The sequence below is a fragment of the Callorhinus ursinus genome, unplaced genomic scaffold (assembly GCF_003265705.2).
Source record: "Callorhinus ursinus isolate GAN/ISIS: 27379988/994484 unplaced genomic scaffold, GSC_fseal_2.0 scaffold4, whole genome shotgun sequence".
In the NCBI taxonomy this organism is placed as follows: domain Eukaryota; kingdom Metazoa; phylum Chordata; class Mammalia; order Carnivora; family Otariidae; genus Callorhinus; species Callorhinus ursinus.
In genome coordinates, this window is record NW_027397066.1 from 42,972,079 (window position 1) to 42,999,750 (window position 27,672).

Consider the following 27,672-nt stretch of genomic DNA (forward strand, 5'->3'; position numbering starts at 1 on the left):
TGGGTGCCGGGCTTCACAAAGCGCGCGGGCAGCACCCCCCTCATCTGGCAGCCGCCTCGGGCACCCGACCACATCACAGGGGAGGAGGAGAGGTAGAAAGATGAAGGGGCTCCGGGGTCAGGAGCGGGCGGCGAGGGCCAGCACGCCCTCCTCCTCCCCGCCGGCTCAGCCCCCGGGGATTAACACGTCGAATGAGCGGAGGCCAGACGCCGCCGCCGGGAGGGAGCGAGACCCGGGAGCGAGGGAGGGAGGGGAGGCGAGGAGGGGTGCGGAGAAGGGGCGTGGCCGGCGCGCAGGGGGAGGGCGCTGGGAGGAGGGGCCGCTGCTCGGCGCTAGTGGCTCTGGGGGCTCGGCTTTGCCGCGCTCGGTGCACTTGGGCGAGAGCAGGAACGTGGAACGTAGCTCCGATCCCAGCGCAGCCACCGCGATGAGAGGCGCTCGCGGCGCCTGGGATTTTCTCAGCGTCCTGCTCCTCCTGTTCCGCGTCCAGACAGGTGGGAGAGCGCCGCGGGCCGTAGGGCCGCGCCCCCCCCGCCCCGGCGCAGCCTGTGTCTCCCGAGGGCTCGAACGCGTTCGGGGGATTCGTCGGCGGAGGTGGCTGACGGCCCTCCAGTGCCCGTGCTTTTTAGGCTCCGGGAAGGTTCGAGGCGTTCCCGGGACTCTCCTGCGCCCCGCCTCGCTCACCTGCGCGTGGAGCCCCTGCCGCTGGTGGCGAGGGCGCTGAGCTGGGGGTCTTGCGGGGAGGGCAGCGAGGGGGCTCAAGAGTGGGCGAGGTGCGGCTGCGGGCTGCGTGCGAGTTGGGGGTTGCTTTTGTGCGGAGGGTACGCGGGGGCCGAGGCGGGCGTGTCCGGGGTCCGCACCCAGCGCGTTATCTCCGCGGTGCGAGGCGCGGCCGCTGCTGCCTTTTGTTAAAAGTTGCGCGCGTGTGACCGGCGCTCTGGACGAGCAGCCCGCAGGTTCTTAGCGGCGCCGAGGGCAAAGTTGGAGAGCCTTTTCTTTGCTCTGCGGCTGCCGCTTTCCAAACCGCGGGCGCTCTTTGTGGCCCAGAGCTGGGGACAGACCCGCTGCCGCCTCTCCTCGCGGCGTCCCCGCGGCCCCTGGTTAGGCATTTTGCCCGGGGAGCGCGCGGCGTGCGGCTCTGGGGCCGGATCCCGCGATCCTAGAGGTGGCGGCTACGGGGACAACTTGGGCAGGGCGTGTGGAAAGCAGCCGCTAGGTTGCAGACTTTTTGCTGTTGTAAATCCCATGCCGGAGGCTCGCCCCTTTCCGCCGCGGTGCCGTTTCTTCCCTGCCACGCGCCTCCGAGCGGCTGGTGGCTGCGTTAGCCGCCTGCTCCCGGAGGAGGCAGGGACGGGGCGCTGGGACGCTCAGGTCCTCCACCCGGCGGCCTCCCGGGCCCCGCTAGTATGCCCGGACAGGCTGGCCGGGCTCTGCAAGCCGCTCGAATCGGTATCTGCGTCCTGTAATTTCGGGTCCCCGTTTTCTTTGGGAATTTTGAGATTTGCAACACCCTTTCGCACGTGATAGCCACACTACTTAAGGGCCGCCTGGGGCGGGGGTGGGAGATGGAGTGGAAGTTTCAGCAAATCTTTCTTGGATCTTAAAGCTGTAGTGAAAATCCGGTTCCGTCTGCGCGGGAACTTGGGTCTGAAGGTGGAGGAGGAGGATTCGCAGGCTCCTGGAAGCCCTAGGTCGGATTCCTGCCCCTTCTTCCCTTTTTTTCTGGGTGTCGCTGGTGCGCGAGCGAGTGCAGGTCGCCCGGCTAACCCTTGAAACCCTGCTCTCTCCCAGGTCATTTTTTAAAAACCTTTAAGCCTACCCCAATGATGTAAGGAAAGAAAGTGAGGCTGAACTGGAATTTGAGGGCTAAAAAGAAGATCGCTATGAACTATCGTGGTGTACTCAGTTGACCACTGGTCCGTTTTCCATAAAGTCTCAAGGTGCAGCCTCCCCACTCCAAGGGCTTGAAAGGCATTGTTGTGAGGGCTTTCCTGTGGAGGCAGGGAGGCCTTGCATCTGGACCCTGTGAGGTGGTGGTGGAGGGGAGGGACCATGCGTGAGTGCCCGGATTCCGTGGCAGATTCGACCGGTTAAGCTTCAAATGACACGTTTGTTCCTTACGTCTTTGTGCCTTGCATTTTTAATTTCAGTTAAGGTATGTGTACGGACCCGAATAGGGCACTAGAAAGACAGACCACACGGAATAGCTGCCTTTTTAAAAATTAAATGAATCAGTTGCTTCCTTCTCCCTCATAATTATTCCTGCTCCATCCAATAGATTTTTGGCAGAGGGAATTTTAAGGTCTGGCTCCTGGGGGGCAGTATGGTATAGTGACAGAGCCTTGAGCTGCCCTTCTGGTTCTCCTTTCCCAGCATTTATTAGCCGTGTGCCCTTGGCAGGTCGTTTAAATTCTGGAGATACCGATTTCCTCAAGAGGACAGTGAGGCATCTGCATCAGGAAGGATCCTTTGGGTCCCAGATTTCTCCTCTTCCAGTGTTCTGAGCGTAGACTACAATTTTTTGAATTCTTTTCCTGATTCCTTTCTGTCTCCCTGAAATTCCTCTGCCTCTCCCGGTCGCAGGGACCACTCGCTAAAGCCGGGAGGTGTGGTTTACCCTCTTTTCTCCTAGATCCACACACGTTTGCCTAGTTTCTCTTTGAATTCAATCAAGGAGGTGCCAACTCTGTAGGACCCTCCATCACCACTCCCCTCAGTATTTATGACTCCTGTGCCCAGCAAGATGAGCCTGCAGGGAATAGTGAATCATACTTTCCCCTTGTTCCTGCAGGTGTGAGGCCAGAGTCATACCCAGCAGCTGGCCCTGGGACATTTTGGATCTTCTCCTGTTGGGAATAATATGATGGTCTTGTAAAGTCCAGAAAAATCATTTATCCCCATTCTGGTCTTTCCCACTCATCCACAGATTTTTTTCTTATGACTTGATAAATTATGTATGCTGTGTTATTGCAACACATTTTCTGATATGCCTTACATTTCACTTCGTGTGTTGTACATAGCTGTTCTTTATTCAGAACTGGGCTTGGGGGGGGGCGGCTTTACATGGTATTTCTAGTCCTTCCAGCAAGCCCTGGAGGTCGTAGTACTCCTGCCATCCCTATCATTTTATAGCAGGAGAAACTGGCTGAGGATAAGTCAGTTACCAAAATAATCAGTGGTGAAGCCTGACTACATATATGCCCAACTGTATATCCATTCACATGCCTTAACAGAATCAGTTGTGTGATTCATTGGAAACTATGCCATGAGCCCATATTATATGCCAGGATATTGTTGGAGGTTTTGGGAATACAGGATGGTCAAGGTCATTACCTTCCAAATTTTGGTAAAAAAGACCTAGAATTGCCTGTCTTGGGATGTCTCAGTTAGTGTTCTCAGTGTGAAGGGAAGTATTCCCTGGGGAGGGGAGTCATTAAATACCGCTTCCCTGGGGAGTGTGTAGGCAATTGATCCTGGGCAAGAGGGCTGTAGGTGTTAGCTGTCCCATTCCAAAAGCCCTCAGAAATGAAGATAAGCTGTCTCTAAAATGATGATGGAAGTCAGTTGATTTTTTTTCCATCCCCCTCTCCAGAAAATAAAAACGCTTTCGGCATTATTATATACTTGTGGCATACTTGTGAAAGAGCAGACTCCCAGGAATGAGTTAATAACCGTTGGTCATTTACCCTGAATGGGCACAGTGAGATACAGAAGGGCAGTTTCCCACTCCTAGCCCAAGACAGATTCTCAGAAACGTGCCAGGTGCTTTGTGGGCTTCCCTGGTAGCACTTTTAGGGACAGATGTGGTGATGGATTTTGCTGCTTTTGACGCTGCTGGAAGTTGCCCTTAGGATTATGACTCATTTCCTCAAGTTTCCCCCCAGCTGATTAAAGAAGGACACCAGGAAATGAGCTGCAGTGTCCAAGGGGAATTCTTGAATCTGGCCTTACAGGACGGGAACCCCTGAAAGGCAGTGGTCAGGGCTGCAGCCGCCTTTGCTTCAGAGTGGATTTAGTCTGACGGTCAGTGGACAGGCTGGGACGGGGGGAAGTGCTTTATTTTGCTGCATTCATGTGTGGTTAACTTTGAAAATAAGGGATTGAAAGACATGGGAAGGGATCTTAAATATGCAACATTTCATGGGCGGTTTCTGTAACTTGAATGGGTAGCTGCATGACTGCAAAATCCAGATCGAGGAGTGCCTACCAGGGAGTAAGCAGAGGTACGAGTGTGAATTTAGGGTAAAGCCAGTGTGAATCTTTGTTGAAAGGGAGGGGACTTTGAGGAAGCCTGGCCTAGTACCTCTGATTTTGGACGTTTGGGACCCGAGACAACCCATCTTTTGACTTCAGACTCTAAATAGGTAGAGAGAGGTTACTGGCTGATAGCCCATCGACGTGTTTGTTGCACACCCCCCCCCATGCTTTTTAAGAAAACATCAAGGCAAATGATGCTTAATATATGATGCTTAATATATGCAATAATGATACTTAAAAATCTGGAGAAGATCTTGGTTTGTCTGTTCTTTTGAAGCACTGAAAACTCTGCCCCTTTTGATGGGACCTGTGCTCTTTAGGAGGCACTAGGAAATACCGCTGTCTACAGCCAGCCTTACACATGTAGGCATTTAGCCTTAGGGACCTGGTGAGCATAGATGGGATTACGCAGGTACCTGGTGGACAGGGCACAGGCCTATGGAGTGAAGCCAGCCTTGTATTGGCCTGCTGGTTTTATGGCTGACACCTTTGGGGCCTTGGAGCAAGTCATTTACCCTGCTGAATTGACTTTTTCTTCTTAGTTTCAGCTGTGTGACTTTGGCAAATTACTTAACCATTCTGTGCCAGTAAATGTGTTTCTCCATAGAGAGTTTTTAGAACGGTGCTGCCTGGCGTGCTTTCTAGTACAAGCTCCGTACATGTCAGTCATAATTATTATCTGTAAAATAGGAATTCTTGTTATTCCTAACATGGAAATCATGCCTACTCTAATATGGTTGTCCTAAAAATCAGGAAGCGATTCTGGTACAGATGTCTGGCACAGAGTCTGGGATGGGACGGGCACCTAATCAGTGAGTGAGCTCTGTGAGTATGTAGAATTTGACTGTTTCTCTTTGTCATCTTTGCATGCAGGTATTAATAAGTACTCACATGATGGCTTTTAATGTGAAATAAACTTTAATTTTTGTTTTGCATTTTATAGAGCTTTTGACCTAACAGTTGGGAATCACTGCTCAAGAGACTGAACAGATCTTGGACTCCCCCCCCCCCCCAACAAAGACAAACAAGCCAGAAGATTTCTCCAGTGAAAACATTCACATCTGCTGATTTTTCCATTCAACTTATGCTTTAGCTTTCATGCTTACATTTTGGTTTTGACACACTTTGTTAGGTATCTTCCAGTGCATCCTTTTCTGACAGCTAGGTTTTCAACACTTGCAAACTTTAAGCTAAATTGTTATCCAGAGTTAAGACCTTGGGCTCTGAAACGGACAACCTGGGTTTTTAACAGTTTGGCCCCTTGCTTGCTGTGTGCTCTGGGAAAAGACTCTTCCCTCTCTGGAAGCTTCAGTTCTTCATGTGTGACCCAGGGATGGTGGCCTGGGCTCCCAAAAGGAGTTAGTGAGATCAATCACGTAATGTGCCTAGCATGGTGTCCCTCATGGGGACAGCACGGGGACTCCATATCAGGCTGATTTTATGTTCCTCTTTCAGCTTTGTCTCTTAGGGAAAAAAAAATTGGAAATGGAATAAAACCAGATTATGTAGAATGTTTTTTTATTTTTGGTAGTAAGATGAAATGTACACATTTAATGTCTAGTTTTTTTTTTTTTTTTTTTTTTTTTTAATTCACCTGTTAGTGGCAATGCATAGTTCTCTCCCTGGTTCTTTGTTTCACCTTATTTTTAGCCCATTTTGGTGGATACAGATTTGTGGATGAAAGTTTAGGAGGGGAAAATGGCCATTTTCTCAAGGTGACTAAGTAAGGGTAGTTCACATAGGGTCCAGGAACCCTATTACCTTGTAAGGTGGCATTGAAAGCACCATAAGAATGAGGGACTTTTCTGTGACTGCCTTCCCTAGGAGTGAGGGACCAGGCTGAACTTAGTTAGCCATTGCCCCAGGCTAGACACACAGCGGGGCTCAGTAAATAATGAGTTTAACATCTCCTGTTTTCTAGCACTTGTACAGCGCTTTGAACATAGTAAATGCTCAGTAAACATTTCAGAAAGAGTTTAAGGAAGATCTGTCAATCCCTAGGCCTTGGTCCTTTGAGGTACTACAGGTGTGGGCTAGAGGTGGGGGAGGGATGGACTAAGAACACAGCCTCTGATTTAAAGTGAATTTGGTGTCAAAAGGAGCGCAGAGTGCTCAGGCAGGATTTCAAAGGAGAGGAGTGTATGTCTTGGTGGGCAGATGAGAGAGATCAGAGATCAGTAGAAGTGTCCATGTGGGAGATAATATTTGGGATTAATTTCTGTGTGTTAGAGGTAGAGTGTCTGTAGTTGAGGCTTCAGTTGGAAGAAAGCTGTGGGAACCTGGGACAAGACTTAAGATCTTACTTGAGGATTGTCCAGTCTTTAAGGTGGTGTGATGGTTGGGGTGGCTAGGGAATTGGAGGGGAAGAGGCTGGAAAGGTGGGCTCTTCGATTAACCTCAAGGAACATTGGAGGGAGGGCATATCTAGTGTTGAGTTTGGCCCGGATTCTGAAAAGAGCTTTGAGGTCAGGGCTAAGGTGGACCTGACCCGGGAGTGGCTCTCTGGGTTTTGCTGACTAAGCCAAGGCTGCTTGCTGCACCATTCCATCCAGTCCCCAACCTGCTCCGAAAACTTATTAGACACCCCCTTGCTGTGAGTAACCAAGACTAAGGGAGGGGCGCACGCACACATGTGTATGTTTACATTTTAGTAAAATATACATAACATTTACTATCTTAATCATTTTGAGGTGTACAGTTCAGTTAGTGTTAAGAACATTCACGTTGTTGTGCAACCCATCTCCAGAACATTTTTCCATCTTGCAAAACAAGCTCTGCGCCCATTAAACACTCGCTCCCTTTACCCCCTCCCCCAGCCCCTGGCAACCATCATTCTGTTTTCTGTATTTATGAATTTGACTACTCTAGGGACCTCATATAAGTGGAATCATTCAGTATTTGCCTTTGCGACTGGCTCGTTTCACTTAGCATAATGTCTTCAGGGTGGTTCATCCATGTTGTAACATATGTTAGAATTTCCTTCCTTTTTAAGGAAGGAAATGTATGGATATATGTATGTGTGTATGCATATGCATATGCACATGTGTTAAGTTTATACCATATTTTGTTTATCTGTTCATCCGTCAGTGGACAGTGACTGGGTTGCTTCCCCCTTTTGGCTGTTCTGAATAATGCTGCTGTGAACATTTGTACACCAATATCTAAGGGAGAGTTTCTCAGGGGCCTCGTTTAGGATGGTCAGTCTCATGGTTGAGCTTTGTGTTGATGGGGAGCTGGGTGTAGAGACAGTCAGACTCTTTAGATGGCCTCTGGGTGAAGGGTGAGGGCCTGGATGTGAAGGGTGTGTGCTCTGGAAAGAAGGGAAAACACTTAGGAGAGACGTGAGGAAGATACAGGTGGCCGACTTTAGTTCACTTGGCAAATTCACAGACATCTTGGATGTGTCAGGGTGGATGGCATTGAGGGGAAGGGTGGAGCAGGAGTTCCCGGAGGCATGGGTCCCTGGGAGGACTGATGATACTCTGGAATGAATGGAAAATAAAGCCAGAAGAGGAGCGGCCTATTTGAGGGGAGGAAGATGATGTTGGTCTCTGTTGTGTTTGCTTATTGACTGTTTCCAGGCTGCGTGTATTTGAAACTCAATTTCACAGACACGATGGTAGATACAAATGAGATTCTTCCTAGGGTCATGTCCATGTAAGGGCAAAACTACACCCCAGAAGTCACCAGAACATGGCTATGTAATATTAATGGTAGGATTTGGGGATTTTAAAGAGTTGTGTGTTGTGTATCGGTCATAACAATGAAAAATACATTTTCATGAACAGAAATAAAGAGCAGGAAGATAATTCTGCATTTATTCTCCACACTAAGCCACTTTTAAAGGGTGTTTTTTGGCTTCCTCAGAGAACAGAATGGACATTGTGGGTGTGAGGGAGGACAGAGTTGATTAAAGCTTTGGCAAATAGGCCCTTTGAAGGCAACTGAAAGAAATTGGATTTATTAAGCTAGAGAAGATAAGGTGAGAAGTTTTAGGGAATGACAGTCCTCAAATATCTGTAATATGTGATTGAAGAATGGGGCAGAATGAGAAGAGTTTAAATTGCCCCAGAAGGAAATTGAGATTTTTTTTTTTTAAGGGAAAATTCTTACCAGAGCTAGTTATAGGGTCTTTGCTGCAAGTATGAGGAAAGCACATAATTGTCATTTTGAAGTGGTTAGGTCCTGCTTACCTCAGCTGGTCTGATGACCCTTTAAGGGCCTGTCTGAAACCTTGTCTAAATAAAATAACCAGCCGTTTTCCCTTTTTTCCCTCCCTGGGCTTTGGGCAGAGTGTTTCTCTAAATTCTGGTTCAACTCCAACACGATCCACCACTCTTCATGGTTTTTGGCTATACTGAAAATAGCCAATAAAGAACCCACAGCTTAAACATGGGTTATTGATCTGTTGGGGCCTGTGGGTATCCAAGCTCAGAATGGATTGTGCAGCGGGATCACTTAAGCCTAGTGCCAAGGTACGAGAAACAAAAGGAAGTCCGACGTCTAGAGACATCTGTGGTTGATCATAATTAACCCTAACCTAAGAACCATCGTGCTCTGTGATCCTCCAACTGATTGATAATTTTGAGAGAAAGCCAGCCGTGCTGCATGTGGGCCGAGGGATCTGTAAAGATGAAGGAAGTCCTTTGCCCTTGATTGCTCAGGGGTGGATTGTTCACTCTGCGGTTTACCCACCACCCTGACTTCCCTTCCCACCTGCCCTTTCCCTTTGGTCACTTCATGGTCATGGCTCAGTGGCACGTAACAGATCAGTCAGCCATCCAGTGGGGAAGGTGGTGGAAATGAAATTGCAGTTCAACAGCTTCTAGTTGATTACGCCACTTGACTTGTCATGTTGAAATGTGTGATGATGTGATCCCTGCCTTTAAGGAGGCTGGGAGCTACTGGGGTCGGTGCTAAGGTAATAGGATTTGTAATAAGATTTAAATAACAGTCCTGGTCCAGAAGCCAAGATGCATATTCATTACCATTGGATTAGAGGAATAGGCATCATTTCTGGAGGAGAGGGGCTGACTGAGAGGAAGATCTGGGGCCTGAGTTAAATCTCTGTTCAGGAATTGGGTAAGGTGTGAATCTGAAAGGAAAGGTTTTCAGTCAGCCAGAAGACTCCCATGGAAAGAATCTACTGGAAGATGAGATAGGGTAATTTCTTAGGATTTTTTTTTTTTTTAATTCGTCAGTAATTGCAGTATTTTCTGCGATGCCATATGTGAGGAGATTTTTGTTACGTGTAATCTGGTCAAGTAGTTACTTATTCAGAGAAATTAACTTTAAAAAATGGAAAAGTACAGATCTCACTTTTGCATGTATTACACATAATGTATGTACAATGCAAATCCAGAGTAGGTCCATGGATATGTACTTTGAGTTGCTTTTAAGTCCAGGGCTAATTACCCTCCCTCACCTTCCTACCTCCTCACCGTCAGCCAAGACTACAGATTTCGTAGGCTCAACATCCGATAGTGGCAATAGGCAAATAGGTTTTTGGTTATTAGCAAATTTTAAATATTTAGTAAAATGATAATCCAGGCATGTAGCTGTCTGCATAAATCCATTCGTTAAAAAACAACAACCCGCCCCCCCCCAAAAAAAACCATACACATACTCTGAAAAAAACAGTAACAAGCCAAACCTCCCAACCTTGATAATAAGGGTCCTATGTATGGCTTAGGACATTTTGAGATTCTGCCCTGGGTTCTCCAGCCCTGTATTAGAGGGTAATTAGAAGGGAATTAGGGGCCCTGGTTATGGCCCTCCCCAAAGCTGTGAGCGTTGGGTGGGGAGGTGCCTGTTTGTGGGAGGAAAAGTCAGTGGCTCAAAGAAAAGGTGTGTGGTGGCACTCGCCAGGGGAGTCCCTTGTTCCTGACCAGGTGGAAAAAGATAATAGGGAAAATGAAAAGAGGAGAAACCCTTACTTACGTCTTTAAGTTCCTGAGTGAGGCAAAATATCTAGCTTCCTTTGGATTTACGCCAGGTGACTCAGGTTATTTCGAAGGGTGTTTATAAAATTCTTCAAACAATCCAGTAATTTACATAGAATGACCTATATAGGCAGCGGGATTGCTTAGCAGAGTTAGAACAAAGAAGGTATTATCACAAAGAACTTTGGAAATTATTTGGTGTGTCTTTTCACTGGAAGGAGGTATTTATAGACAGGAGTCTAATATAGATTTGGCTTCTGGGGAAAACACCGGCGATGTTAGAAGTGTGGTGTGGGGCGGGGGGGTACACTGGCTCTCTGTTACTCGGCCAGTGCATGTTTGAGAGAAAACAAGAGCGTGTTTAAAAAAAATGGAGAATTATTCTACTTGGAAAGATGATGGGTACTTTTAAAGTGACTCGGTTTTGGGGTTTGTAAGATGTCTTAAATGCATTTCTATTCTAATTTTCACAGATTTCTTTTTTAATGGGCGACTTTGAGCCCATGTACCTTGGGAAGATCTTCATTTTAAGAAATGGCCTGGTAAAACCACAGGGACGGGTCATTAGGCTTTTTGTCATTGTTAAATTAAACCCAGATCGTTCATTCAAAATACGTCATTCGAATAGCCACTTGAAAATGGTTAATTAGGATGTGGAAATGTTTTTTCCTACTTACCATAGGATCGTCGGGATATTTACTGCAGGCAAATAGTAGACACGTTTCTAGCTGAACCAAAATGCAGCACTTTCGTAAAAAAAAAAGAACCCCCCCTTTTGCTTTTTAAAATAAACTAGCATATGTAGAAGGGTTTATGAATTTTTTAGTAGATCTGAATGTGTAGCCTAATTTACATTTCTGCATTTCCAAGGGATATTATTTAAAATGATCACCTTAGCTTCAGAATGACTGCCTTCTGAAGAGAGGCTGGCCAAGGGAGTGGATGCTGGCGGGCTCAGGGAGTGGCCAGCCGGCAGGTGAGGACCATCCATCACGGTGTAGCCAGCTTCTCCCTCCCTCCTGGAAATCAGGCCATAAAACCTGAGTGCGTAAGCCTCATGGCTTCATTCTCTTGGTTCCTCCTAGTATCTTTTAAACTGACCTTACGTAGCAGGAATTCACAGATTTGCTCATAAATAATTATTAAATCATTGGGGGAGGGGCTATAGCAGTGAACACATCAAGCAAAAATCCTCGTCATCTTGGGGCTTCTGTTCCAGTGAATTCTTTTTTGTCTCATGACCCCAGGCCCACAAAGAGCCCAGAAAGAAAAAGAAGAAAGCCTAGGGTCTCTCAGAGAAAGCAGCTTAATTTAGATTTATTTCAGTTCTGCATTATGGTCCATTAAGGAAGGAAGCTGAGAAAGGTAAGGTTTCTCAGAGGGTCAGCGGGGACTGGGTTCACGGGGAAGGAGGGGCCGGAGAAGGCAAACCAGAACAGGACGAGAAGAGAAGCAGGGAAGGGGGAAGAGGGGCCAGGGACCAACTCAGTGGGAGCTTTTGAAGATGTTGGTCGCTTGAGTGCTGTCTGCCACAGGTCCTCACTGCTTTTCACCTTCCCAGTCTCTGTCACTCCAGAGTGGTGAGCCACTTGAGCAGGTGTTCCTGGAAGGATTCACCAAGGGGGTTGAGCCAAGTGTGTGTAACACGGGGGAGCACAGACAGGTGTCCTCGCTTTCTGGACTTCGTGGAGCCTTTCCTGTGCCACGGTGCGTTGTCAGTCTGGAGGCTTGGAATCCTTTTTCTCAAAACGTACCAGAATGCTTTTTCACAGCTGAGAGAGATGCTTCAGGGGTCCAGGCTGAGTGCTCTTCAGGATGTCTCCAAGGACTAGAGGCTCTTCACCTTTTAAAATTCATCCTTGTTAAAATCAGACCATCTTTGGGCCTGATAATAACTACGTTCCACTGATGGCCCTTTGTGTCTGACTCCGGGCCGTTCAGCTGCTGACAGTTATTCTGAGCGTTCTGTTCCACTCTCCTGTTACTGTAGGTGGCCTGGGTGAGGGGACAGCAGCTTGGCTTCATCTGACTTGCTGCATTTTGGCCTGAGAGTGACCCTTCAGAGGTCCATGAAAATGATAAGCTCTCTGGTTTCAAATCAAGGACACCCCCAAATGAGAATTGACCCTGTTGAACTCCTGAGGACTGGAAAGTTCCTTCTCTGTCAGTTCTTGGGCATCGAGTAGGACTGTTGTTCCTTTGGTATTGTTAGTGTTGATCCTCAGGAAGGAATCCAAGATACAGACTCTCTAGTGATGGAGAGTGGTACCTACCCTTTGAGTTGTGGGCAAGAAGGTATGGCCCCAGTGACTGCAGCTTTGGTGGAAGGCCTTAAAGATTCCTCAGGTGCTTGGTAGGATGTCAGCTAACAATTTTGATGAAACGACCAGCGTTAGATATACAAGTGTGGGCACCGAAGTAATTATGGAATCAGTTACTGTAATATACTTGGTCAGGTTTGACAAAAGACTACTATTTATAAGTCAGAGAAGTCTTCTTGTCCATTGTGGTCATCATTGGTTAGTACTGACTGTTTTGGGTGGGAATTTCAGGGCCCAGTTTAAGTAGACCCTGTTTAAAACAGTTTGCTATCAGTTAACTAGAGAAGGGCTAAAAAAAAAAAAAAAAGTAGGGGGCCTAGAACTTTTGGACTATTCCTTGGGTTGTTTGAAAACCTAGTTGTAGCCATTTTATTTTAAGATGGAGCAGTAGAGGGGCGCCTGGGTGGCTCAGTCGGTTTAGCATCCAACTCTTGGTTTTGGCTCAGGTCCCAATCTCAGAGTGCTGAGATCCCGCCCTGTGTGAGGCGCCATGCTCATCCGGTAATTGGGGAGTCTGCTTGAGATTCTCTCTCTCTGCACAACCCCCTTCCTTGCCCCCTGCTTGCACATGCACGCTCTCTCCCTCTCTCTCCAAAATAAATCTTAAAAAAAAAATGGAGCGATTGTACCTCACATTAACTTTAAAATAAATAAATTATAGAGACGCCTGGGTGGCTCAGTTGGTTAAGTGCCCAACCCTTGATTTGGGCTCAGGTCGTGATCTCAGTCATGAGATCAAGCCTCACTTTAGAGCCTGCTTAAGAGTCTCTCTCTCTCTCTCTCTCCCTCAAACCCCCTCCCATGCACTCGCTTGTTCTCTCTCTCTTAAAAGGAATTAACTATATACCTATCTAAATATATAAATCATGGGGACATTTCAGACATAGGTAATAGTGTAATGAATCTTCCTATACCTATCATCCAGTTTCAACAGTTGGATCAACCACCAGCCTTTCTGCTTTATCTCTGTCCACCTCATCCTCCCATTATTTTGAAGCATATCTCATGCATCGTGGAATTTCAACTATGAATGTTTTCGGTATGTAGCTCAAAAATACAAAGATTCCTAAAAAAAAAAAAAAATACAAAGATTCCTTTCCCCTAAACACAGTGATAATGCCAGTGTCACAGCCTTCCAAGTCAATATAATTCCACAATGTTGTTGATTTTCCAGTGTTCACATTTCCCCTACCGAAATATAAATTTAAATATATGTATACAAATATGTACACATTTGTTAGAATCCAAATGAGATTCCCATATTGCAGTTGGTTGATGTGGCCTTTAAGTCATTTCTTATTTATTATAGGTCCTATACCCCCATTTTTGTTAAAGAAACAGAGTACTTGTGCAATTTTTCACAGCCTGGAGTCTGCTGATTGCATTCCTGTGGTGGTAGCTAACATGCTCTCTGGTCCCTGTATTTCCTGTAAATTTGTGATTTAGAGGTTTGGTCATATTCAGGTTTTGTTCTTGTTTTTGTTTTTTTCCTAACAAGACCACTTAATAATTGGCATAGTCTTCTGTTATTGTACTTCTTTGGTGTACTTTGGGCTGCAAGGATTTATATTTTTTCACATTTTTGCTTTTATGCTGATACCTTTTTATAATACCCTTGCTTCGTTCTTTGTCGGGGCGGGGGGAGGAGGTGCTATTTTCTATTGGTTTCCTACTGTGAGTAACATTTAAATTAGCTAGGAGCCTTTTCTTCTCCCTTCCCCACCCACCCCCCGCCCTGTACCTTGGCATTTGAAGCAATATGCTTTCACCCCAGTTACTGTATACAGTCAGTGAGCAAAAGCTCCTTTTCAGATACTCCTCCCTCCCCTAATTTTACTGATAGCTATACTAAAATTGCTTTATCAGAATATATCATCATTATATATGTTGCTGTCTCCTTTGTTACCACTCTTTGTCCTACCAGTAAATTCGTATTTGATTCTGGCCACTGGTCCTTAGGTCCTGTCTTTCCTGGCAGGTTGGTTTTCTGAAGCTCATCCTCTGCTCGATGCCTCAGGAAGCACTCATGGGAAGTATTCCCTGAATTATTGTTCATAACAGCTCGTCTGTCGCCTTTATACTTCAGAGTCAGGTTGGCTGATAGAAAATCCTTGGTTTATCTTTTCTTTGCTCAAGTATCTAACATTTTACAGTACTGTCTTTTACCGTAAAGTGTTGTCAACTGCTGACAATCTGATTTCCCTTTCCTCATGTTTAACTCTGTGTGTTTGCCTAGCTACCCAAAGGAATGTGTTTTACTTTTATCCTTTGAAGTCCGGGAGTATTTTACAGTGCTGGCTGCCCTGTGTTGATTTTTCTAGGGACATGATACACCACTTAAATATGTAATTACCCAGGAAAGTTTTCTTGTGGCATAGCTTTTGCTTTGTGTCCTATTCTATGTCTTCGGCTTCAGGAACTCCCATTATGCATGTGTTAAATCTTCTTTGCCTGTTTTTGCCTGTCGTCTGTGTTGGTCCCTTTCTCCCAAGTCCTTTTAGTATCTTCATAATTTATGTGAATAAAAAAATTTCGACCTTCTCCATCTTCCAGTTCTTTTAAGGCACTGTTCATTTTATTTGCTCTTTGTGTGTGTTTTTTAAGTTACCCTTCATTTCTGAAATGATTTTTTTCCTTTTATGTCTAATTCTTTTCTTAGTTCTTTGCCTCAAATCTTCCATTTTCTCCAATCAACTGATTTCTGGGTTTAAAAAACTCTGGTTTATGTGGTTCTTTATAGCTTCTTTGATTTAATTTCTTTTAGCTTGTTTTGGAATGCTGGGTTGTAGTTTACATCTGTTTTCTTTCTTTCTGGCATGATTTTATTGTCTATACTGGGGGTGTCATTCTGCTCCTTTTTTTTCTTTAAATAACTATTTGGAACTCAGCTGTGGTTCTTCTCTGTTGCTCACTATGAGTTTTCCTGTACTTTTTTGTAGGGTCAGTGTAGCTTTTCTAGTTTCACAATTCTAGAGCACCACTTAGTTGTTTTCATGGAGTGGTGTGTGGACTCTACTTTTCGGCAGTCTAAGATCTTCCATTTGTGGTCCCCATTCCCACCTGCCTACCCCAACCTTTGCCCCTGTTTTACTCATCTTAGATTCATCCGCAGTAGTTTCCCCTCCCTATGGGGCTTTCTCCTTTCTTGTTCGTTCATAAGAATCAGACCTCCCCCAACCCAGAACATTCCAGCACTTAGACAGACATGGGTCACAATTCCCTCCGCACTTACTAGTGAAATTGGAACCTGCAAAGCCATCTGCCAGTTTGCATGGGCGTTCTCAGAATGGCTCTCTGAACTTTCCAGTAAGTATCTAATGACAGTTCTTGAAGCTACTGTTTGTTCTCATCTTCTCATATATAGGGTTCATGGGAATAGCTTATCACCTGGTTCTGTTGTAGGTATTGCTCCTGGGTTTTTGCTTCTGCTCTGTTTGTCTGTTTTTATGGTTGGGGTGGGTGCAGGTAGGGAAGATCCAATAATTAGGCTGCTACCACTGTCAGAATCTGTATAGACTTTTTTTTTTTTTTAAGATTTTACTAATTTGAGAGAGAGCATGAGTGGGGGGTGGAGAGAGGAGCAGACTCCCTGCTGAGCAGGGAGCCTGATATGGGGCTGGATCCCAGAACCCCGGGTTCATGACCTGAGCTAGCTGAAGGCAGACACTTAACCAACTGAGCCACCTAGGCGCCCCTGCATAGACTTTTTAGCATAAGATTTGGTAACCTTTCCATCTACCAGATTGGGACCAAAGCAGCAGAGTCTTGAAACATCACTGGTAGCTGACTTAAAAAATAATTTTCTTCCAAGATAAGTTATTAAAAATGTGTTATAGAGAAAAAAGTTAGTGGTTGTAACCATCTGAAAACTGGAATTGAACTCTTTATGGTCTACCTTGCATTAACTTGCTAAGCTTATTTATGACAAAATGTAATGGTTGAAATCATCAGAGCACCAGGAAGCTCCTATCTGACCTGTTGTTTCTGAGGAAAATGTATAAAAAGTGACACACTTTTGCCATTGTTTGGTGTAATATTCCTTGACTTCTGAAGGACAGAGTGCTATTTTATGGTTTTAAAAGCATTAACCACATTAATACTTTTAATACCATCTAATAAAGATAAAATCATTACATGCATTTTTCACTTTCAGCTTTTTTTCTCCTATGACAAATGTGCATATCTTTAATTATAGTCATTTAAAAAAATGCTGCCAGGGCTTGACATAATATTAATTTAGATTTCCAAAAATGCTAAATTTCTTTCCTCCAACTTGAGTTTCCTTCAGTCGGCCATTGATTTATTTATTTATTTATTTTTTAAAGATTTTATTTATTTATTTCAGAGAGAGAGAGAGAATGAGAGACAGAAAGCATGAGGGGGAAGGGGGTCAGAGGGAGAAGCAGACTCCCCGCCGAGCAGGGAGCCCGATGTGGGACTCGATCCCGAGACTCCAGGATCATGACCTGAGCCGAAGGCAGTCGCTTAACCAACTGAGCCACCCAGGCGCCCAGTTGGCCATTGATTTAAATTACCTACTAGAAGATTGCAATTTTAGAATTGGCCTCTTTATACCCCCTGCTTTTTAGGATAGCCATTATTGTGAAGTCATATAAGGAAGGAGTAAAACTTCCTCAATGGACGTATTGGAAACTTTAAAAAGAATTCTGGAAAACAGTAAGATCATTTCAGACATTTCCTCATATTTTCTATGAAGAGATGAGAAGAAATCATTTTGAAAACAGAGCTGGTCATTAAGAATTCTTTGCAAAAGGGTAGCAGGCTTAATGTGTTGCTCTAAGTGAATGTCACCGAAGAAAAATTAAGGGAAAAGTGAGCACTCATTAAGCAAATTGACCAGCAAGTGTTCTGATGAATGTCGCAACAAATTTGAATAAACTAATTTTGTCCATTAGTGTGCTTTTAGACCAATGTGATTGTTTTGGTCTAATTATTTTTTATTTTGTTTATTCAAATGTAGAATAACTGTAGAATTAACTATTGCAGCAATTTTCTGATGAGTAATTTAGAAAATTGGTGGATGGTATCTGACTCCTCACCGAGACATGCCTGTTACTTGATTGGGCCGTGTGCAAGAACATGGACCAACCAGGAGAAGCCTGTGCTGTTTGCTCTGTTTCTGACCCACTGCAAATGGAAGCTCAGAGGCCCGCCCTGGATCAGCATGGGCTGTGGGCTTGGGCTCTGGGCCCTCAGACGGAGTACACCAGATTGAGGTCTGATGTGCTGCAGAAGTTGTATTTGCCACCCAGTGTCACTATTCTGGAGTCCTCTAGCTGTGACTGGTGAATTCTGCAACATTTCCCACTTCTAAAGCTTGGGGATTCGAGAAATCTGTGCCCGAGTGGCTGCCAAAGCTTGTCAGGGGGACCCAGTGCGAGGCCGATTTCTAGGTGTAAAAGCCAGGCAGATTTGCTCACTCAAGAAAATCTGTTTTTTGTAGGTTTGCTTTGACTTCCAAGATACAGATACTGATACAATTTCTCTTCTCTCTCTCTCTCTCTCTCTCTCTCTTTTTTTTTTTTTTTGGTTTGTTTTTGCTGCACTAATGCTATGGTTTTCTTTTGGTAGCTGATGGTGTTGTGGGGTTGGGGAGTAACTGCTTTTCCATGTGTGGTCCTGGACTGCAGTAGAGGCATCACCTGGGACTTCTCAGAAATGCAGACTTTAAATGGGAAGCTCGGAGCAGGGCCCAGCGGTTCATTTTAACAGCTTTCCAGGTGAAGTTTGTGAACCAGTCGTCTGCAGTTACTGGGGCTTTGTCACAGCGACAGGGCAGTGGATCATTGAAAAGTCAAAGCTCATGTGGCCTCTTGACTGGCCGACCAGGGTGCAATTCTCAGTTCTCTTTCTGTTGCACTAAAAAGATAGATAGGAATTTCGGTTAGTCCAGACAGGAAGACAGACAATCGCAGTGTGTGGGGACGGTGCCTCGGTAGGCTGCAAGGGGACTTTAGAACACGTGCCTGTGTGTGGGGGGGAGGATGGGAAGGCCCCTCTATAGAGGTGTGTTGTATTGTATTTCTTTTCTTTTTTGAAGATTTTATTGTTTTTTTATTTTTTAAAGATTTTATTTATTTATTTGACAGAGAGAGACACAGCGAGAGAGGGAACACAAGCAGGGGGAGGGGGAGAGGGGGAAGCAGGCTTCCTGCTGAGCAGTGAGCCCAATGCAGGGCTTGATCCCAGGACCCCAGGATCATGCCCTGAGCCGAAGGCAGCTGCTTAAGGACTGAGCTACCCAGGCGCCCTTATTTATTTTGGAGAGAGAAAGAGAGAGTACAAGGAGGGGATGGGCAAAGGGGGAGTGCTAGGGAGAGGGAGAAAGAATCCGAAGCAGACGCCCCACTGAGCAGGGAGCCCCCACGTGGGCTCGACCCCAGGACTCAGGTCATGACCTGAGCCGAAACCCAGAGTCGGACGCGTAACGCACTGAGCCACCCAGGCTCCCTGAGGTGGTATTTTGAAAGGATGGGTATGATCGTGTCTTTCTGTGATTCAGTCGAGGTGGATCCCACTCCAGGCATCCAGGGTCTCAGACCTTCGCATCTCTGTTTTGCATACAGCACCTGCAGCTTCCTTGGCTGTCAGTGCTTTTGTCACCCCTTACGGGTGTCCTGCTCCTTCGCCCGGTGGCTTCTGCAGGAGCCACCCCTCTGCCCGAGTCCTGTCTCGGGGACCATGGTGCTCCCTGGTCTAGTGCACTTCAGACCCCAACTGGCATGTTGCCTTTGTGATTCTTTTCAAACCCCCAGGGTGGGTCAGGTCAATTCTCACTGTACAGTGCACTTCATTGTCCTCATCACACTGTAATTATATAATTGTATCGTTACTGGTTTACTGCTCATCCTTGGAGCTAAACAGAAATTCCATGAGAGGGATAGACCATGCTTATTCCCTTGTTGCCCAAGGGCCCAGCAAGGAGCGAGCATTTAGTAAATATTTTTAGATGAATGAATGGATGGATGGGGGGACAGTCCCCTTTATATCCCTGGGTCATAGGGCTGCTTAATGTATGCAGTTGGAGAAGGGTGTCACCTAGTTAATTATTTATAGGATCAGTTGCCACCACCATTAAGTACTACCACTGGAAGGGCCAGCCCCTTGCCCAGTGGCAGCGGAGTCAATAACCTGATTCTAATTTGGGGTCTGGTTTTTGGGACACCCAAGAGAAGAAGTTCTTGAGTGTTACTACCCCAGGATATGGAAAAGGAGAGAAATCCTCTGATCCTGGAGAAGTTCATAATACCTGTGCCAGAAGCCGGAGCTGGAGTGGTAAAGGTGGCACCTGAGAAATTTTCAGGGAAATGACCCTTGTCCCTCCCCTCTGCCCTCAGAGCTTCTAAGAAGGGCTGCCTCCTTTGCTCACAGAGTTTGATGCTGGGGCACTGTATGTCTCCCCACCCACTTCCAAGTCCATTTACTAGAAGATCAGAGATGGCCTCCTTTGCCTTGTTTTAGTCGGTTTGTCTTGACCTGGATAGAGTCGGGTTTTTCATTTCTGTTCCAGAAGGAGAAAGCATGGCGTTTGCTTCCCCAAGGCAACAGCTTCAAGGTGGGGGCATTTGTCTCAGATAAGACACTAAATAGGCGGTACTGATATTTAATAGGATTGCCGATAGCCTGCGTGTGTATAATTTATAAAAATACATATATTGAGAACAAGGGCTCAATTTTTTTTTTCTTTTAAAGATAGGGTTTTCAACCAGTCAGAATGGCTAAAATTAACAAGTCAGGAAACGACAGATGTTGGCGGGGATGTCGAGAAAGGAGAACCCTCCTACACCGTTGGTGGGAATGCAAGCTGGTGCAGCCACTCTGGAAAACAGTATGGAGTTTCCTCAAAAAGTTGAAAATAGAGCTACCATACGATCCAGCAATTGCACTACTGGGTATTTACCCCAAAGATACAAATGTAGGGATCCAAAGGGGTACTAGCACCCTGATGTTTATAGCAGCAATGTCCACAATAGCCAAACTGTGGAAAGAGCCAAGATGTCCCATGGACAGATGAATGGGTAAAGAAGATGTGGTATATATACACAATGGAATATTATGCAACCATCAAAAGGAATGAAATCTTGCCATTTGCAACGATGTGGATGGAACTGGAGGGTGTTATGCTGAGTGAAATAAGTCAATCAGAGAAAGACATGTATCATATGACCTCACTGATATGAGGAATTTTTTTTTTTAAATAACTTTATAATTTCCTGATGGATTTAGTTTGTGAATAAAAAAGAAAAAAATGGACAAAGTGTTTACAATAATTATCAAGGCAAAGTTGACTCTAACACAATTTCTTTGTAATGTCATTATCCTGTCAGTAACACGACTCCGGCCGTCACACACACACACACACGCACGCACGCACGCACGCACGCGGTTGAAGGCAGCGGGTGCATTTGCATCACAGACACCATCATAGCGGCTGCTACTGTCGGCACAAGGAACTCAAGCTAGGAGTCGGCGCCCAGGGCCCCTCAGCTCCTCTCACTAGAGCGCAGCACTTGTCTTCTGGGGCAGAGGGGAGCAGATCCCGGGGAGACGTCGGGTCTCCATCCTGGACAGCCCGAGGTGCTTGGCAGGGTCCCAGGCCAGTGGGCTAGGCCCGCGTGGGCAGCCCCGCCAGAACGGGGGTGGGGTGGGGGGGTGGCCCTCGGGTAGGTCTGGCTGCGTCAGGGCATGAATGCAATACTGGTGTGGGATATGAGGAATTTTTAATCTCAGGAAACAAACTGAGGGTTGCTGGAGTGGTGGGGGTTTGGGAGGGATGGGGTGGCTGAGTGATAGACATTGGGTAGGGTATGCGCTATGGTGAGCGCTGTGAATTGTGTAAGACTGTTGAATCACAGATCTGTACCTCTGAAACAAATAATGTAATATATGTTAAGGGGAAAAAAAAAGATAGCAGGAGGGGAAGAATGAAGGGGGGGAAATCGGAGGGGGAGATGAACCATGAGAGACTATGGACTCTGAAAAACAAACTGAGGGTTCTAGAGGGGAGGGGGTGGGGGGATGGGTTAGCCTGGTGATGGGTATTAAAGAGGGCACGTTCTGCGTGGAGCACTGGGTGTTATACACAAACAATCATGGAACACTACATCAAAAACTAATGATGTAATGTATGGTGATTAACATAATAAAAAATTTAAAGGAAAGAAAAGGGTTTTCACGGGCACCTGGGTGGCTCAGTCGTTAAGCATCTGCCTTCGGCTCAGGTCATGATCACAGGGTTCTGGGATCGAGCCCCGCATCGGGCTCCCTGCTCAGCGGGAAGCCTGCTTCTCCCTCTCCCACTCCCCCTGCTGTGTTCCTGCTCTCTCTCTATCTCTCTCTCTCTGTCAAGTAAATAAATAAAAAATCTTAAAAAAAAAAAAAAAAGATAGGGTTTTCAAGACCCAGCAGGTAAAGATGCTGACATGCTTATGGGAATCTTTTCATAGAACTGATCTGTTGCCTCTTTGTAAGGTTGTTGATTGTTGTGTTTAGTTTTTTTTTTTTACATTCAAGGCACAACATACATTGTAAACTCCTTTTAGATTAAATGATTGTAATAAATGCAGGAGGTTTTGGAACAAAAGTCATAAACACAATTTCTCACTCCCAATAGCTGTGATCAGAACAGCTATCGTGGGCGCCTGGGTGGCTCAGTTGGTTAAGCGACTGCCTTTGGCTCAGGTCATGATCCTGGAGTCCCGGGATCGAGTCCCGTGTCGGGCTTCCTGCTCGGCGGGGAGTCTGCTTCTCCCTCTGACCCTCTTCCCTCTCGTGCTTCCTATCTCTCATTCTCTCTCTCTCTCAAATAAATAAATAAAATCTTTAAAAAAAAAAAAAAACAGCTATCGTTTGCTGAGCTGGCCAGGAGTGTGGAGAGCGCATGTGGCTGTAATTCTGTGTTTTGGTGCACGTGTCCTTTGTCTAGCAGATGCCATTTCCCTTCCTAAGGGCAGTCATTCCACATCCCCCCTGCCTTCTGCTATCCTGCCCATTCCGGATTCCAGATCCTGGTGTGGCTCTAATGTTTTCCCTGCTACTCCCTTAGCCTCCTCAGTTGCTGTCCAGTCATCGTAGCAAATAGTAACAGGACCATTTCCTGCTGCAAGGTCCATGTCGGATTTGGAGAGGAAGTAGGAATCTTGGAATATTTGACCCCCAGTCAGAGAGGTGGAAACTGAGGCTTGGGAAGGTCAAGGAATTTGCCCCAAAGTCTCACGGAGCTCGGGCTGGAATCCATGCTTGTCTGGCTCCGAAGCCAACACCTTCTTTACATTCCATTCCTGTTTCTTCCCTTGCCCCCAGAAGGTCAGAGAAGCACCATGATCTCGAGGCTCTGAGCTGGCTTCTGGACTTTAAAATATTGCAGAATAAAGTTCTAGAAGTTGCAAGTTAGTACAGAGCACTCCAGGATACCCTTCACCTACACTCTCTGTTAACATTTTGACACATTTCCTTTGTGTATGTACATACTATTTTTTTCTGAACTATCTGAGAGTAAGTTGCTAATAGGCCTCCCCAAAGAGCCATCCGCAGGAGACTCTGCCTTGTAATTTATGAGAGCATCGAGGCCACCCAGAAGGAACGCCGCCTTCTGCCCCCTCTTTCCTCTAGCGTGGGACCTCCCTCCAAGGAGGGACACCTCTTGAGCTGCTTGCTTTTGCCCTCAACCTTAATCTGAGTTTTTCAAATTCAACGCAGACCCTAAAACTCAACTGCCTTCTTGGAAATTGGCTCTCTCTAGCACCTAAAAAAAACCGGAACCTCTTCTTGGCCAGGTAACACAAAGGCAAATCAAAAGGGGCTTTCTGTAGGTTTCTACCTGTTCTGTGAAGAGGGGGACAGAGGGAATTCCCCCCCCCACCCCCGTTACCCAGAGCTGCAGCTAAACTGTTGTCCCTGCGAAGTCCAGTCTGTTTGCAAGACAGTTACCAGTGCTGGTAACCTTTTCTCTGGCCACTGCCTCAGATAAAATTCCCTTTTTAAACAACACTTTTGCTCTTACTTCCTTTGGTATGAACCAGCTCTGTGGCTATAAAACGGCATTTTGAAAGTGGAAACCAGAAGGAAAAAATGTACTGTCTGGTCTGTGTGTGGGATGAAGGGGAAGGTGCAATTTTCCTTATCTGACAGGTCCATTAAAAGCAGGATTTAGAATTTGTTCACCAGTAAAATTTGTTGATTTACCCATTATGGTGAAAATGAGCTTAAATATCTATTTGAGCCACGCATAATTCCTAGTGTTTTTTTTTGTTGTTTCTTTTTTTAGAACTAGAAAATCAGGGAGGCCTTTCAAAAATGTAGATCACATTTGAAGACAAGATGCCTTAGGAAAACAACCCAAATGTCACGATGAACGGATAAAGATGAATGTGGGATATACATACAGTGGAATATTACTCAGGTTTAAAAAGGAGATTTTGACACCTGCTACGGCACGGAAGAACCTTGGAGACCTTATGCTGATTTAAATAAGCAGGACACTAAAGGACAAATATTTTATGGGTCCACTTATATGAGGTTTCTAGACCAGTAAATTCATAGAGACAGAAAGTATAACGGTGGTTGCCAGGGGCAGGTGGTGGTGGATTGGGGAATTTCTGTTTCGTGGGTACAAAGTTTCAATGATAAAAATGTTCTGGATGTGGATAGCCGCTGGCTGTTAGTTGTACAACATTTTAAATGTATTTAATGCTACTCAACTGCATCATTAAAAATGGTTAAAATGGTAGATTTTGTCTTCTGTTTTGCCACAACAAAAAATTTAAATGCCCCATTGGCATATACTTGTGTTTGTGTGTGTAAATATGGACACGTTGGCCCCTTACTTAGTATTGGCATTTTTTTTTTTTTTTTGACATCATTAGGATTAGATGCTATGGAATTCGAGCTAGAGCTTCTGGTTGGCATGTATTATTATTTCTTCAAGTTTTCATTTGCTGCAAGCACAACCTCATTTCCCCTCCTGAACCGGGGAGCTGAGCATTTTGAGGAATTGTTAGTTCCCGGTGGGAGGAAATGGTACGGCGGTGAGTTAGTGTTGGGGTACTCTGTGCCCATACGCTGGCCCACACTGGCCCAAGTGCCCAGGACAATGCTAATGTGAAGGCAGTTTACACCCAGTAGGTCCTTCCGCGAAATCTTGCAAGGATCAGCTGCAGCCTCCGTCTCTGAAGCATGCAGCCTTGAAGGGTCGGCTTGCCATGAGACACACACCGGGGCTGGCTCTTCCTTGGTGCTTGGTAGGTCTTGGGTTTGTAAAGCTGACCTCTGACTAGTATGGTCGACCCTCCCCGTGCTCTTTTTGCCCTGTTCCTTTTCACTTTGTTCCCCCAGTCCTTTTAAGTTAAGGAAGTTAAAGTGGAAAGAAGTCAAGAGCTTCGCCCCACCCCCACCCCAAACTTCACAGGTGGTGAGGGTCTTGTGTTTATTGTATTCAAATCCCTAATGCTGCTTATCTGGTTCTGATTTCAGTAAGTGCTTTCCAGAACTCAGAAACACGGAAATCTGCCTATTTACAATAGGAGCTGTGCTGGGCTATTGGGAAAAAACCCCTGGAAATGAGAAAGTTCCTCTTTTCTGTTGCAGGGATGGATCCTAATATATTGTGCTTGCCAAATCCAGACCTTATCCGATTCCCCAAAGACCGACTTCATAATGGCGGAGAAGGGTTTCCTCCCCCTGTGTGTCTTTGAGATCAAAAGAGGAAGTCCTGCTTCCTCCAGCATTGGCTTGTATTTTTCTTAGGATGAGTGAGTAGGAAGTATATTAAGTAGTCCTCTGAAAGCCTCCACTGCCGGCGCGCTACGCATAGCTAGCAGAACCATGCAAAATAATCAGCTGAGAAGGGCCCTTCTCTTGGTGTTGAATGATACCTACGTCTCCACACTTCCTGTTCACTTTATAAGATGGAAGAGCCAGGGATCAGAGTCCACGTATAGGCCGGTATTCTAATTCTGTGTTCACCGAGTAGTTTTACAACAAAGTACGTGATTTGTTATGTTCAGAAGAGAATCACTGTTCCTCATTCTTGCCACAGTTAGCTGATTCCAGCCACCAGATCTTGACCCTCATGTGGCCTGGGTATTTGATTACAGATCCTAGAGTCCTGGAGCTTTTTTGATGGTCCCTTCATAATTTTTCAGAAGAGGAGACAGAGTCCTAGAGAACCTCGGCGACTTGCCCACAACTTGTGTATTTCCCCACCATTACATTTTCCCCCCCTTCACACCCTTCACTAACTGCTGAAGAGCAAAAGTAGGCTGTTACACATTTTATCTAAAGCATACAGATATTGCATATCTTAGAAACCAAACAATTAATAATTTTGCTAGCCTCCTCCAACCTGAGAGCTTTGACAGGTGTCGTATCTTTAAAAGGCATTTACTGGAAGTTTGAATCTTGGCTGCCAGGTCCTCTTAGTAAGTTTCCTTAGGAGCAAGCAGAATATTTAACGTCTCCTTGATCTTGGAGTGTGCTTCTCAAACAGCAAAAATGGGGGTGGGGGTGGGGGGGGGGGGGGTCTTATCTTGCCACCAGATGGCATCCTTGTGAATCAGGAACCAGTAGAAGGAAGGCATGGAGGGAAGCTCCCGGTGGTCCAGTGCTGAGGGACCTGAGTAGGGAAGTGCTTTACAGCAGAGGACCAGGTGTGCATGCTTTAACCAGGGATCCCAATAACAGCCGGAAAAGCAGGAAACGCCAGTACTCCAGGAAAGGGTGAGCAACACAGGTGACTTAGCAGTTCTGGGTTTCTCCAAGCACGCACCTTACTGATTCTGTGGTTAAGGCAGAAAATAGAGGAGCTGACTCGGCCCCCAGGAGGAAACCGCTCTCAGTAGCAGAGGCAGGAAGGGCCCAAACCACAGGTGAATGCACCCAGGCTGCAGACCCCACAGAAAGGTGAGTGGGTGAGAAGGTAGGATGGGGGCGATGCAGCCTGACTCTGCCTGCCCAGAGCAGAGCACCCCTATTTATGCCAGGCCATCCCTTTCCAGCGCTGGGGAGCCTGGTAAAGCACTCTTCCTTGGCCATCCATGAGGATGCAGGACCCACAGGTTATACCAGTGGCCCCTTTGTGCCACAGATATTTTTCTGAAAAGAGGACCCTGGAACAGTGTTTTCACTTTGGCTTTGGTGCCTTTAAACCCCAGTTGGGCTCATGCACCTTATGGCCGCCTACATCAGCTCCCAAAGTCAAGTGTCAGCTGCGCAGGAGCCTGCAGCAGGTTCTGCTTTCCGGCCTTCCCTGCTCGTCACTCCTCTCTCTGTCCCTGCCTCCCATTCCTTTTTGTTGTTCTCCTGCCTCTGTGGCTACTGATGCCCCGATTCTAACTCGGAGCCCTCTCGGAGCCATGGCTGCCCATGCTCTCCAGCTCTGAGACTCTTGCCCTCGCCCTCCTCCCCCTGCCCCCGGCTGGCCCCGAGGTTGCTCTCCCCCAACAGCCTGTGCAGTCAAAGCTCCTGTTCTCCCACATCCCGGGACTGCAGGACCACTGGGAGATCCTGGTGCCATGGGCATGGGGGTGGGGCTGGGATGTTGGTGATTCCCACGTAAGGCCAGGATTATAATGAGTGATGCAGGGTATGGCCGTGCTCTCTATCCCCCTTCATGTCTGTCAGTGACCAGTCCTGTGTCCTGAGGGTTGTGGGGCTGGTTCTCTGTGCACTTCTGCTCCCCTCCCTGCTGCCATGTCCTCGGAGATTCTGGCGTTCATCTAGAAGGCCCTCTGCACCACATTGTCTGGAATTCCTGGTTCTCCTTTACCAGAGGCATTGCCACCTCTGCCCTCCTCCAGCCACCTTGCACCTGTCATTTCTGGGCTCTCTGTTTGTCCTCCCCACTCCCTCCCCGGATGATTTTATGGACACCACTGGTTACCCCCTCCCCCATATCACCTGCTGTGTGCTGGTGAGTATGTTTGTGGCCCTAACACAGCCCCCCACTCCAGCCCAGTTTCCAGGATGTCCCAGTGCCACCAGCTCATCCAAATATGCTTCTAAATCTGTTCTTCCTCCTCCATTCTGTTGGCACCCCAAGTTCCCATCACCTAAGTCAAAATCAGGTGTCCTTTCTTCCCCTCGCTTCTTCTGCAATCTGGGCTGCCCACATCCAGCCCACCCCAGGACCCTTA

At 46.4% G+C, this 27,672-nt stretch overlaps 1 protein-coding gene and 1 long non-coding RNA gene across 6 annotated transcripts in view; both read left to right on the top strand.

Annotated features, from left to right (window-relative positions):
• The first annotated feature begins 287 nt into the window (after positions 1 to 287).
• The window catches only part of KIT (KIT proto-oncogene, receptor tyrosine kinase), an 84,266-nt gene continuing 56,881 nt past the window's right edge, over positions 288 to 27,672 (top strand). The window contains exon 1 of one of the 4 annotated variants that reach the window (XM_073891691.1): positions 288 to 494. In XM_073891691.1, coding sequence (XP_073747792.1) covers positions 428 to 494 — 67 coding nt within the window. In that variant the 5' untranslated portion in view covers positions 288 to 427. The remainder of the gene's footprint in view (positions 495 to 27,672) is intronic. The other 3 variants (XM_025887568.2, XM_073891692.1, XM_025887569.2) reach the window with 3 other exon arrangements.
• On the top strand, positions 13,332 to 20,724 carry LOC141372605 (uncharacterized). 2 transcript variants are annotated; one of them, XR_012377917.1, is made up of 3 exons: positions 13,332 to 13,559; positions 18,113 to 18,261; positions 20,234 to 20,724. It is a non-coding gene; the product is annotated as an uncharacterized lncRNA (long non-coding RNA). The 2 variants fall into 2 exon arrangements; XR_012377918.1 differs by lacking the exon at positions 13,332 to 13,559 and adding an exon at positions 15,341 to 15,826.